The following is a 14,373-nucleotide window of genomic DNA, read 5'->3' on the forward strand; positions in this document are numbered from 1 at the left end:
TTTCAACCTCCTAGAATCATCCCATCAACTTTGTTGTTTGGTTGTGGAGAAAATTCAGCAGTTTTTATGGTTGAAATTCGACTGAGACTTTTTCCTGTTTTCTATTTATTCTATCGGCTATCGCTTATCGTGAAAATTCTGAGTACGAAACCCTAGAAAATCAGGAGCATCAGTGATTTGTTTTTGATACCTTTGCACTCATTATACATATTTAACTCGTATGAATCAGGAAGCACTCGAGTTGATTCAATTAGCGCTTGTCTTCTTCTTCTCTGGATTCAAAAGGAACCGCCTCTACAGAATTTATTATTCAGTTCCTTTCTCTGATATCAGGTAAACAAGCCCTAATAAATTCTCTTTGAAAAACCAGTTGAAAGATAGCAAGAAGTGACACTTCTTTCTAATCTCTTCTCATGCCGTTGCTTTAAAATTTTTACCTGCCGCTGTTGATAAGAACAGTTATTCACAGTGAATCCAATCCAAACTTGACGCTTATCTTGAATCAAACATCCACTTTGCCCATTTAATTAAGTTTAAAAAACCTTGTATGAAAATTCCCACTACCTAAAGTAAAAGCTAGTAATTTCTCATTGATGAATGAATTTTAATTTTTCATTTACCCTGTTGACAAGAGAGCCACTCTTAGGCACTAAACAGTCTCATATCTATCTGATTTTAAATGAACTGGAAGTCGAATGCAAAATGGCCATCTATGGCAGATGTGGTAGGTTCCAATAGGAAAGCATTTCAGTTACCGAGAACCTGTTGCATTCCATAAAAGAGTTCCAACATTATAATCTAAATATATTCAGAAGAATATGATTTAACCATGACATATCAAGTTGTTAAAATTTAAACAGTCATCATAACTTTGAATTTTGAAGATTTAAAATCTTTATTACAACATTTGGTTGAAAATTTTTACAATTTGGTTACTAGTTTCGACTGTAAAGACAAGAAAACTTGTAACGTAATTTCTTTGGAGATACTTGCAAAACGGTAAATCTCCTTACACGTTCATGTAACAGTATCGTATTATTGATGCTATCTAATATCGCTCGAAAAACTGCACAAATCCATAATTCTGCAATTTCGCTCCATAAACCATAAACTGTTCGATATAGCGGTCATGCACGAACAATATTGTTTTATTACGGTTTATTGCCACCTCTCTTCTTCCTAGAATAAGTGCGCTACTATGATTATGAGCCCAGCATCTAGAATTGGATTTTTTCTGAGTTAAAAAAAAAATGGATCATCATTCGTCCTCCGGTTTTGAATAAAACTGCCTTCCTCAGGCTCTTCCTTCACTTCCCTCACAGTTTTCCTCCCACATCTCTCCATCAACTGCGAATAGCTGATTTCTGCCTTCTGCATTCTTTCAACGCCATTATTTAACATCTCAATATCAAGGAGCCGCGCGAATGTGGTCTAGCACCAGACTGACGGACCCTTTCCGACGTTTGAACTCGACTAATTACCGCCTGCAAAAGCAGCATCTCGTCTAGAAGCACCAAAGGCTACCATGGTCATTACAACTCATCAACCGATGTAATTGCCATTCATAATTGCAACGTGAAAGTTTTCGCAATACGCAAAGAAAATGATCTTTAACGATTGGCTGTATTAAATTGGGATGATCCAAAATGTAAGGTGCGGGAGTTACCACTTGGATATGATATACAGGGTGAGTCTTTGGCGAGTACAAATATTTTAATATTAGATTCTTGAGGTGGAAAGACACACTTTTTTCCCATACCATTTTTTCTGTTTCGGCCCAGATAAAAAGATATAGGTAGCGATTTTAAGTTTTCAAACCGAGGTGTGCCACCCCTGGAAAAACAAAATTACCTTCAGAATAACTAGCTGAATCTATGACACTACACATCTGTGGATCTTTCAAACAGAGTTGCATTGTGAGTGTTCCTTGTAACCTCAGGAATCTACTGCTATCTATTTGTATCGAAATACCTCTTTGAATTACACCCAAAAATCATTTTCTACCCTCAAATTGCTTGGATGATGTAATTTCTTCAAAGTGCTCCATTCCAAATGTTCATTTTACAAATTGAGTTAAAAAATTAGGAGATATTCGAGAATGCATCTAATTCATGTACCTAAAATGTACAAGTCGTAGAACATCTGAAAACAAAAAAAAAACATCCATTTTTTAATAATCTTAATTCTCAGTTTGAATCAATTGCCGAAAAAGAGTTCAAAGCACTCAAATAAATCATATTGAATGTTGACAATTTCATTAGGTCATCACGCCATGATTTACGGAAGCAGACATGCCGATCTGGCGTAAACAGTATCATGGGTGAATAATACATGGCGCTTGAGTATTGGCAAATTTTCAATTCAACGCTACAAATAACTCTGTCCACAAATATTAGACGGATAGTGAGATATTGCTACAAAATGTTCACCGAGATCAGTCTACCCCCGTAAAACCAATGGCCAAATCACTCGATTTTAGTGCTCAATTCTCACTTGATTTCAAAAAACGTTTTGAATCAAGAGGTACTCGTTTTTTTGAAAAATCATACATTCCTTAAATAACTAGAACTAAATCAGTGCAACAAAAACTATGTTATACATAGATATATTTTCCAATAACAGTGCTCACTTTGACAGAAATTTCACTCAATGAACTTAGATTAGAATATAGAGGATGTTCACATATTTTGGAAAGGTTAGGTACAACTGCCAACTGTTGAAGTGTTGCACAATCACTATACCAAGGCGATATTCCGAATCTCTCCCGTACTTCTTCACCTTAATTGCGATTAGCAGTAGCGGAGCCACTAAATAACCAATTTAGCAAACTAATATTTCATAATAAGTTGACGATACACTCATGTAGAGTCCGCTTGACGATCTACATTGCAAGTAGTCAATTCAATACCTCAATTCCGTCTCATAGTGTACACAGTGCGGCAGTGCAAACAACGATATCATCACCAGTATCATCCTTCTTAACGACTCATTACTATGTGAGAATTCCTGCATGGAGGAAAACTGTAAATTAGAAGAATAACCAGGAACTGAGGAACTCACCGGTGTAATCAACCTTGTTAGTTAATTTAGCGCTGTTTTCGAGCTGGCGTGTTTTTAGTTCACCGTCGTGAAGACGCTGACTTGACCGAAAACCATAATGAAATATGTTAAAGTGGGTGCCCAGAAATCAGTGCAGTAGATTTCAACAGCAAGGGAATTTGAAGGAAGAGGACTTGTTTCCGAGGGTAAGCATTTTGTAGTACGAAATACTTTGATGTGCTTCGTTTGCCTCTCTTTTTGGCCGAAGAAATTGGTTATTTTATCTCCTATTTGAATTTATTCGTCTATAAAACATATACGAGGCAATATTTTCGTACCTACACCTTAGGTTCCTCGTTTCCTAGCGATTTTAGGACCTTTAATGGGGTCCTCTTTGAATGTACAAAGAATTTATTAGTTTGTGTAACCGTCTGATTTTTTCAATTGCTGATCCTCAAATATTCAATTGGTGGTGGTTAATGCTTGTTGAAAATCCATAATTAAACTATTAGGTAGGTATTGAATTACAAGATTTTCATTAGGACCCACAACAATACACTTGTGGTAGTTGAATAACTCAACATAGAGAAAATTAAGTTTCTAGCTTCGGTATTGGTATTAGAGTAATTTGGCTTGAGCTGCTCTTCGTTTGAAAACTACCATAATAAATATATCATTTTGGGCTAGCACTGAAATTATGGATCAAAGTCCGATAACAGTCTGAAGATATAGTGTTGTTCCTCTTTATGGAGGGTGTAATCTTTGATACACCTGAACCCATGCATGATAAACTTCTTGACAATCCCTAACGTAAGTTATGGGCCTTATGAATGCTTTATTACTGTGTGAAATATACAAAAATGTTTACATTTGTATTTTCATCAGCAAATATCTTATGTGGAATGTTCAATAATTGAACTTTGACTCGTTCAAATATATTTTAACAGTAGATTCTTGAGGTCAAAAAACACTTTTTTTCTGTGCCATTTTTCCAATTCGGACCTGATGAAAAAATAGAGCCATTCTGAGTTTAATAATATATAATTATATAATATATATAATAATAATGACCTGTACTACCCCTAGAAAAAAAAATTACCTTCAGAATAACTAGCTAAATCTGTGACACTACACATCTGTGGATCTTTTAAACAGAGTTGTATTCAGCAAAAGTTCCCAATTTATCAAATATCACACATACCTACTTTTCGGTTGTGTTCTTTGAATTTTTAGTATTTGTCTGGTACGTGATTGTCATAATGAGAAAACTGGAAGACGTAGGTGATATCTTGTGTTCTAGAGAGAATCATCAAATAAATAAAAAACGAAATTGAACTAAAAATAACATTTTTTTATGGTTTTTCAACAGCCTGCATCTTTCAAACCGAAGCCGATTCGAAAAAAAGGTAAGGAAAAAAAGTGTTTCTTTTGACCTCAAGAAACTACTGTTAGAATATTTGTACTAGTCAAAGACTAGTACCCTGTATATGAAGGATACTGTAGTTCTCTTTGGAATACCCAGCTTTGCAAATTTCACATAGATACCTGAAGACTTCTTGGAATTTGTTTACGGTACTGCGACCTTTATAACAGATTATAAAACGATGCTATTATAACATACCAGCAGATGAAAGTATACTGAGTGACATATAAAACACAACACTCATTATCAATGCATTCATTATAAATAATTTTTAAGATATATTTATACAAGACAGTAAACCGTTTTTCAACTTTATCTACGTAGTTTTTGTCTGTTCTCACAAGAAATTAAGTACTCGATAATTGATTACTCCATATAGTCAATTTTCCCCATACTCCACCGGCCCTTCGAAATGTTGTACAAATTGCCTGAGATGAGACACCTCAAAGGAAATCGACCATCTTATTAGGAGTATGCCCTGACGCGTTTCTGAGCAGAGAAGACATCGTGGAGGTGCAATACATTTATTGATTGTTCAATTCAACATATTCCATGTGAATACATATATTCATTCACTTCAACAGCTGATTAGTGATTTTGAAAATATTTCAAAATTCATATGTATACTTCATTCAAATTTATTTTAGCAGTCGGTTGGCCATGAAATATTTTTCTCAAGTTTTTGTAACTAGAACGAAGTTAGGTTGGCACTCATGAAATGTCGTTAATGTCATAACGCCGTTGCCACAACTAATATCAATTTTTATTACGAAAATTCGAAAATGCCGAAAGTGATTGAAAAAAGGGGCAGGGTTTCAGGGAGTGCTATTTAGAATTCAGGTCCGCTCATTCAAATAGTTATACCCTGATATTCTAAAATCCACAATACGTCAGACGATAGCGAACATATTCAATGTAAGAGAATTTATATAATGTTTCATCTGAATCTGAAAGACTTATATTTCAGCTGAATATTTCCACAATCAGAAAGATTGTGAATGAAGAGTATGACAAAGAATTTCCTTCTATTGGAAGACCCAAAAAAGTGGTGGTATTTGAGGATTTTATTTTTGAGTGAATTAATGCGAAAAGTATACTACAGGATTTTCGAAAAATGTCATCGGAGAATAAGTTCCCTAAAATGGATTTTTCTATTTTTCATTTGACTTGTCCTATACAATGTAAATGTCTTAAGGTACTAATAAATACCTATTTATTATAATTACATCAATGTATTAAGATGAATAGCCACAAATACGCGCAAGTTGTCCTGTTACTTGTTTATTCATGTGAAATTTTTGTTCAACGGTGAAGTTGCATCTTAACTTGAAACTTCCTTCAACTCCTTTTACTTATATTGATGCAAGATGATTTTTGTTGAAGAATTCAACATTCTTATAATTATCTGTTAATTCCTTCGGGAGATACCCATTCCCAACCACTGCATCATATGCATTTCATCTTCGGGTTAATATTTTTGAAATCTACAAATGATGTAAGCCAAAGAATATAACAAACATTAACTCTCCTCAAGCGAGTGCATATTATGATATTATACCGATCTCTTGTATTTTCCATGCAAATAACTGGATTTGGATGCCGTCAATCAGTTTGTATAAACTTCAATTATGTTCGTCACATATTTTCCGAAGAGATTCGACATTGGCATAAAATACGTAATAACAGAAACTTTTACGTAGAACGGGCAACCTAGCGTTGATTTAAAACCCAAAAATGTTTTGACAAGCTTCATAACCCCACATTTTCGTACCATACAGAGTGAAATGTGTCAAATTTCCATGGCCAACCGACTGCTAAAATAAAGTTGAATGAAGTATATATCATCATCGAAATAAATTAATGTGGGTGTGCAACGAATGAATTTTCCGGGAATGAATTTTTTTTTAGTTTATTGATTCTCATAAGCTAATCATTTTAATCATGTTCCTGAATATATAGAACAGAAAAATGCCTGTAGATTGTATACAAATATGTTGACAACTATTTACTTTCTGTTATCTGAATTAGGCAAAAGCATATGATATCTTATCAGGGTTGTAATTACTTTCTACTCGAAATAATCGAAAAATTGCCAAATGAGTCATATCACTACGAGCATTTTCATGGTCGATAAACCATGCCATTATCAACTTTCCATAAGAATTAATAACAAATTCGTACGCTAATTTTCCAGCGGCACCATTCACATCATCGTTGAATAATTTCGATCCGTTCAAAATTCACGCAAACAATGCGCCGGTGTCTTTCACCGAGGAAATTCCCCTAAATATTCATTTATGTGCCAGAATGCAAATTCGGTTGTTGCGAACGAATTATCCATTCATACACACATCGCATTAATTAATTTGATAACACGGGGGGTATAAAAGCCAGGTTTCGGATTTAATATGTGCAGTAGTCGTGACATTAACCTACGTGAATTACCCTCTAATTTTCAAAATGGCATATTTAATTATTGGCAGGGTGGAGATTGGTCACCAGCAGGAGAGATTTCACACAGACTGCGAATAGAGGAGTGAAAATTTCGTATATAATTCAAAATGAACTGAAATAAAAACTACAATTGGATAGTTGCTGCATCATCTTGATTTGTTATTGAATCCGCTGATTTGTAGGTCATAACTTCGCCAACAGTTGCATTTTATTTGTTAAAATTCAGTTTATTGACATGATTTCTGCAGTTGTTGGCAAATCTCGGGAACATTTTTTCGATAAGTTAGTTTTTTGATTCGGTGAACTGACAAAATTATTAATTAGGAAGGAAATTGAACCAAAGGAGGGATTATCCATAACCAATGACCAGCAATTGTTTAGAAAATATAGTTTGATCATTCTGCATGTTCATAATTAATGTAAGGGTGATGTTTATGGTGAAGATCAACTCCTAACAGAACCATTGCACTACCAAATCGGTTTTTATTTTTGAAAGTCCTGCAGCGTTCTGCCTAATGCCTCCAAAGATTTTTTCATGGGTCATCGTACATTCATGCAAACACGATCAACTTGCATCGTAACACTTTGGCCTTTTCACTGTTTCGAGTGCTTCGTGACGGTTGAACGTTGGATTTTCATTTGTTTGCATATTCAAGGGTATGAGAGCTGAGTGCACAGATGAGGCAAATGCCAAATTCCATTTTGCGAACGAATAGTTCCCAGAATCAAAGATATCGAGAAGTTCACCAGTTTAAAGGGGGAATTCATAGGATGTCTACTAGTAATCATTCCAATTTTCTGAGCGTGAAAATATAATATTTTCTTTTGGTGACGTCCTTTATAATAATTACGAGGATGTATTGATATCTAGTTAGCCTAGACCAGTTCCATGCATGAAAAAAATATTGCGTTACCATAGCAAAGAACAATAACTCATCAGAAGTATCAGTGTGAAGTTTGAGGTCAAAAAAGTAAACCAGGGTTACGCAATAAATTGAAATAAAGAAGATGTCCACCGAAATTGTGAAAATCGAAAAATTGGAGTATCGAGCCATCATCAAGTACCTGTATTTAAAAGGGTTAAGGGGTAAGCAGATTTACGAAGATATGCTTAATAGCCTTGGTGATCAATGTCCTTCGTATGCGACAGTGAAAAATTGGACTGCAAGCTTTAAAAGAGGTAAATTTTCCATTAAAGATGAGGACCGATCGGAAAGGACAGTTTCTATGTCAGTCCCCGAAAATATCGATGCAGTTCATTACATGATTTTATCAGACCGTTGAGCTGAAATGGATATCTAAAGCACTGAATATTTCATACGAACGCATTCATCATATAGTTCACGTCAATTTGGACATGAGAAAAATTGCTGCAAAATGGATCCCCAAATGTTTGAATGTTGACCAAAAGCGTGCGAGGGTAGAAGCATCGCGTTCGATCTGTGCTCGATTTGAAAACGATGTAGACTTCTTAAACCGAATAGTTACTATGGATGAGACTTGAGTACATTTCTACGATCCAGAAACAAAGCAACAATCGATGGAATGGCGACACTTTGGTCTCCAAGACCTAAGAAGTTTTGTGTCCAAAAATCTGCCGGAAAAGTTCTTGCTTCAGTTGTTTGGTATTGCCATGGAGTAATCATGATTGATTTTTTGGATAAGGGTAGAACAATAAACGGAGATTACTATTCGACATTACTGACCATTCTACGGGGAAAAATTGAAAAAAAAAGGAGAGGAAAGCTATCCAAAGGTGTTTTGTTTTTGCAGGACAACGCCCCTGCACACGAATCTCATGATGCCATGTGAAAAATTCGTGATTTAGGGTTTGAATTACTAGAACCCCTCCTTATTCACCAGATTTGGCTCCATCCGACTATCATCCCTTTCCTCAACTGAAAAAAAGTTTAAAAGGTCGTAAATTTTCTTCCGACGAGGAGGTAATGAAAGCTGTGGAGGTCTGGTTTGCAGAGCAAGAAGAAACATTGTTTTTGAAAGGTCTAGAGACGTTGCAGGTTCACTGTAACAAATGTATCCAATTAAGAGGAGGATATGTTCAGTAATAAAATATTTTGACATTGAAATTTTGTTTGGTTCTATAGTAGGCAAAGAATTTTTCAATATATCCTCGTAATAACCTGAATTTTTTGCAAACCACTCAATCACATTCGAAAAAAATCAACACAATCTAAATTTCCCTTTCGCAATCATCCAGTTATTGTCCATTCCTGGTGAAAAAATTTCCACATCGATGCGTGAATGCACACACGCTACATATTCATGGATTTGCCCGTTAAAGAGAGCATTCTTTCCATTATGCTAATGGTCTGTTTTCAATTGTTGTCATTCAATGAATAATACATGGAAGGCGTTTTCTTCTACATTTTGCCGCACCGAAAACGAACGCGAGAGGAAGAAATCACGCCACGAGAAAATGTGCAAATTACTCTCGATATCTGTATTCGAATCTTTTCTTCTTTGTTCACTTTGGAATTTTAACAGAGGTACTCGCTATTTATTGTGCTGCGTTTTATGAGAAGACAAGGACGCTTTCTAGGTTTTGCTGTAATGGATTAGTAATGAGAGAACAAATAGCAATCCATTAACACTTGCCGTTAAATTGTTATGCTTTGTTTCAGTGCATAACTCCCTTAACTCATCAGATTATCTTTCCTCTTGTATTTCGTTCACTCTAACATAAATGTACATATATGAATTATTGCACAGGGAGAAATTCAAGTGAGATTTCACTTCGGATCCAAGGATTCGAATGGAGAAGATGTACTTATATCAAGTGACATTAAAATTCGAACATCCAATAACCAGACCTCCATGGCTTTCAATACCTCCTCGTTGGAAGAAAACTTACGACCTTTTAAACTTTTTTTCAGTTGAGGAAAGAGTTGATAGTCAAATGGGGCCAAATCTGGTGAATAAGGGGGGTGTTTCAGTAATTCAAATCCTAAATCACGAATTTTTCACATGGCAACGTGAGATTTATGTGCAGGGGCGTTGTTCTACAAGCACAAAACAGCTTTGGATAGCTTTCCGCGTCTTTTCTCTTTAATTTTATCCCGTAGTGTGGTCAGTAATGTCGAATAGTAATCTCCGGTTATTGTTCTACCCTTATCCAAAAATCAATCATGATTAGTCCATGGTAATCCCAAAAAACTGAAGCAAGAACTTTTCCGGCAGATTTTTGGATACGAAACTTCTTAGGTCTTGGATACCAGAGTGTCGTCATTCCATCGATTGTTGCTTTGTTTCTGGATCGTAGAAATGTACCCAAGTCTCATCCATAGTAACAATTCGGTTTAAGAAGTCTACATCGTTTTCAAATCGAGCACAGTTCGAACGCGATGCTTCAACCCTTGCACGCTTTTGGTCAACATTCAAACATTTGGGGATCCATTTGGCAGCAATTTTTCTCATGTCCAAATTGACGTGAAGTATATGAAGAACGCGTTCGTATGAAATATTCAGTGCTTCAGATATCCGTTTTAGCCCAATTCGACGGTCTGATAAAATCATGTCATTAACTGCATCGATATTTTCGGGGACTGACACTGAAACTGGCTTTCTTCAATGGAAAATTTACCTCTTTTGAAGCTTGCAGTCCAATTTTTCACGGTCGCATACGAAGGACATTGATCACCAAGGGTATTAAGCGTATCTTCGTATATCTGCTTACCTCTTAATCCTTTTAAATACAGGTAATTGATGATGGCTCGATACTCCAATTTTTCGATTTCCACAATTTCGGTGGACATCTTCTTTCTTTCAACTTATTGCGTAACTCTGGTTTACTTTTTTGTCCTCAAACTTCACACTGACACTTCTAATGAGTTATTGTTCGTTGCTATGGTAACGTAATATTTTTTTATGCATGGAACTGGTCTGGGCTAACTAGATATCAAGACATCCTCGTGTTCAGCAGTATGAGAACAGGTCTTGAACTCCGTGCCTGCGATCTTCTGACATCCTCTGGTGATATGCCGGATGGTTTCGTGTGTTACACAGCCATAACGACGGTTAAAGTTGGAATCACTCGATCCTGGGTAGCAATGATGAAGCCCTTTGTTTCGGGAAACAACTCAGCCAGTAGTTCGACTCAGATATGTCGAGGTAATCATGGTTGACCACGTTCTAGTTTGCCTATCAGTTTCTACATTTTGCTTTCTACAGAGTGTTAGAGGATTTCTAATTGACAGAGTAGAACTATCAGCATCACAAATTTCTCGGTAAAGATCTGACGAAACAGTCTTGTTCAGGAACTATTCTCGAAGTCCTTCAAATTTCTGAGATATGCGATCGGACAAATCCACAACTCCTCGATCCCCAAGGTGTTGTGATAGCTCTGATCGTTCTATTGAGCTTTGAGGGGAATTTTTCATCAGTATTTTTCTCTGTAGGGCTGCTAAATCAGTGGTGGTTCAAGAGATGATAGTGGATGAGTATCTCATTGCTGAGCAAGAAGTTATTACTCGCTTTGATTAGATTCTTGCTGTTAAGGGTTGAACGGAGTGGCCAAGGCAACACATTGACTCAGTTAGGTTTATGGTACCTCCTTCATACTACACCTAAAAAAGGCCTTAAGCCCTGACTTCTTTGGGTACATTCATTTGGCGAAAAAAGTGAGATTTTCAGTGGAAGTAGAAAAAAACATAAATAGGCTGAGCAGCTAGTGGAAGGCATGTCCTGCATCCATTTCCAACAAACCACTTCGTCGATATCCGCATCCGAGAACCCTCTGCTCGAATTAATTGACTGCTCTGTAACCCAAGTTCGACGAAATGATTCACTGCCTTTCCCGCCAAGCCGCAAACAAAGTTACATGCAACTAATGGGGGGTAATCCGATCACGTCTGATCGGGAAATGAAATTTCCTAAAAATCCGCTTATTATCCGCCATTCAGCTGGTGTATTGTCAAGAAGTACGAGGACGATGCATCGATTCGGAAGATTAGGTTCGGAGAGGTATCGAAACTCCATCAAGTCGGATTGGTTAAGTGAATTTGGAACTTCGTCCAATGCGGAACTTGGTAGTTTTCGAGAGAGTTCCGATTCGCATCGAAATGAGCGTTTTCGTTAATTTTCAGGAGAAGTAGGTACATTTAGTTAGAAATATCGAACGGTGAAGTTACCCTATTCGATTTTCCTTCCTTCAGGGTGAGTCTTTAACTCGTACAAATATTTTAACAGTAGATTCAAAAAGAGTCAAAAGAAACACTTTTTTCTATACCATTTTAAGTTTTCTATGAAATATGCCACCCCTGAAGCATAGACATATAGACATGGACTGTGCCTTCCCTTTCTATCTGTGCATGAAATACGGTCAAAAAAAGTGACAGAGAGAAACGCATGTCGGGAATGCAGTTGTCTCTTTCTAGAATTTTGATTGGTCTACAATCACCTCTATGTGAACAAAAAAGAGACAGGTAAATTCCCGACGATCATTTCTCTCTTTCTATAAAAAAAGCCAATTTCATGCTGACATTGCTCAGACCATGTCTCTATGTCTATGCCCTGAAGAAACAAAATTCCCTTCAGGATAACAAGCTAAATCTATGACACTATACTCCATTCACTTTTATTTTAGTAGTCGGTGGGCCATGGAAATTTGACACATTTTACTCTGTACAGTACGAAAGTGTGGGGTTATGAGGCTTGTCAAAACTTTTTTGGGTTTTAAATCAACGCTTTGTTGCCCGTTCTACGTGAAAGTTTCTGTTATTACGTATTTTATCACAATGTTGAATCTCTTCGGAAAATATGTGATGAACATAATCGAAGTTTATACAAACTGATTGAAGGCATACCAAATCCAGTTATCTGGATGGAAAATTCAAGAGATCAGTGTAATATCATAATATGCACTATCTTGAGGAGAGTTGATGTTCGTTATCTTCTTTGGCTAAAGTTTGAATACGTTACATAAGTTGTAGATTTCAAAAATATTAACCCGAAGATCAAACGCAAATAATGCAGTGGTTGGGAATGGGCATCCCCCGAAGGAATTAACAGATAATTACAAGAATGTTAAATTCTTCAACAAAAATCTTCTCGCATCAATATAAGTAAAAGGAACTAAAGGAAGTTTCAAGTCAAGATGAACTTCACCTTTGGACAAAAATTTCACATGAATAAACAATTAACAGGACAACTGACGCGTATTTGTCATTAAATTGTCAATAATACATTGATATAATAATTAGGTATTTATTGGTATACTTCATTCAACTTTATTTTAGCAGTCGGTTGGCCATGGAAATTTGACACATTTCACTCTGTATAGTACGAAAATGTGGGGTTATGAAGCTTGTCAAAACATTTTTGGGTTTTAAATCAACGCTATGTTGCCCGTTCTACGTAAAAGTTTCTGTTATTACGTATTTTATCACAATGTGGAATCTATTCAGAAAATATCTGACGAACATAATTGAAGTTAATACAAACTGATTGAAGGCATACCAAATCCAGTTATTTGCATGGAAAATACAAGAGATCAGTATAATATCATAATATGCACTAGCTTGAGGAGAGTTAATGTTTGTTATCTTCTTTGGCTTACATCATTTGTAGATTTCAAAAATATTAACCCGAAGATGAAATGCATATGATGCAGTGGTTGGCAATGGGTATCTCCCGAAGGAATTAACAGATAATTACAAGAATATTAAATTTTTCAATAAAAATCATCTTGCATCAATATAAGTAAAAGGAGTTGAAGGAAGTTACAAGTTAAGATGCAACTTCACCGTTGAACAAAAATTTCACATGTATAAACAGTAACAGGGCAACTTGCGCGTATTTGTGGCTATTCATCTTAATACATTGATGTAATTATAATAATTAGATGTTTATTAGTACCTTAAGACATTTACATTGTATAGGACAAGTCAAATGAAAAATAGAAAAATCACTTTTCAGGAACTTATTCTACGATGACATTCATCGAAAATCCTGTAGTAAATTTTTCGCATTATTTCACTCAAGCATAAAATTCTCAAATGCCACCACTTTTTTGGGTCTTCCAATAGAAGAAAATTCTTTGTCATCCTCGTCATTCACAATCTTTCTGATTGTGGAAATATTCAGCTGAAATATATGTCGTTTAGATTCAGATGAAACATTATATAAATTCTCTTACATTGAATATGTTCGCTACCGCTTGACGCATTGTGGATTTTAGAATATCAGGGTATAACTATTTGAATGAGCGGACCTGAATTCTAAATAGCACTTCCTGAAACCCTGTCTCTTTTTTCAATCACTTTCGGCATTTTCGAATTTTCGTAATAAAAATTGATATTAGTTGTGGCAACGGCGTTATGACATTAACGACATTTCATGAGTGCCAACCTAACTTCGTTCTAGTTACAAAAACTTGAGAAAATTATTTCATGGCCAACCGACTGCTAAAATAAATTTGAATGAAGTATACCTTAAGACAT

At 35.8% G+C, this 14,373-nt stretch overlaps 1 protein-coding gene across 3 annotated transcripts in view; it reads left to right on the top strand.

Annotated features, from left to right (window-relative positions):
- Positions 1-14,373, top strand: part of LOC123306624 (rhophilin-2) — a 127,286-nt gene that overhangs the window by 97,365 nt on the left and 15,548 nt on the right. The window contains exon 1 of one of the 3 annotated variants that reach the window (XM_044888710.1): positions 2,937-3,245. The exons of the other annotated variants lie outside the window; for them this stretch is intronic. Within the exon in view, the coding sequence (XP_044744645.1) occupies positions 3,165-3,245 (81 nt within the window). The 5' untranslated portion in view covers positions 2,937-3,164. Of the gene's footprint in view, positions 1-2,936; positions 3,246-14,373 lie in introns of those variants that run through there. 3 annotated transcript variants of the gene reach the window in all.

The sequence above is a fragment of the Coccinella septempunctata genome, chromosome 2, assembly GCF_907165205.1.
Source record: "Coccinella septempunctata chromosome 2, icCocSept1.1, whole genome shotgun sequence".
In the NCBI taxonomy this organism is placed as follows: Eukaryota; Metazoa; Arthropoda; class Insecta; order Coleoptera; family Coccinellidae; genus Coccinella; species Coccinella septempunctata.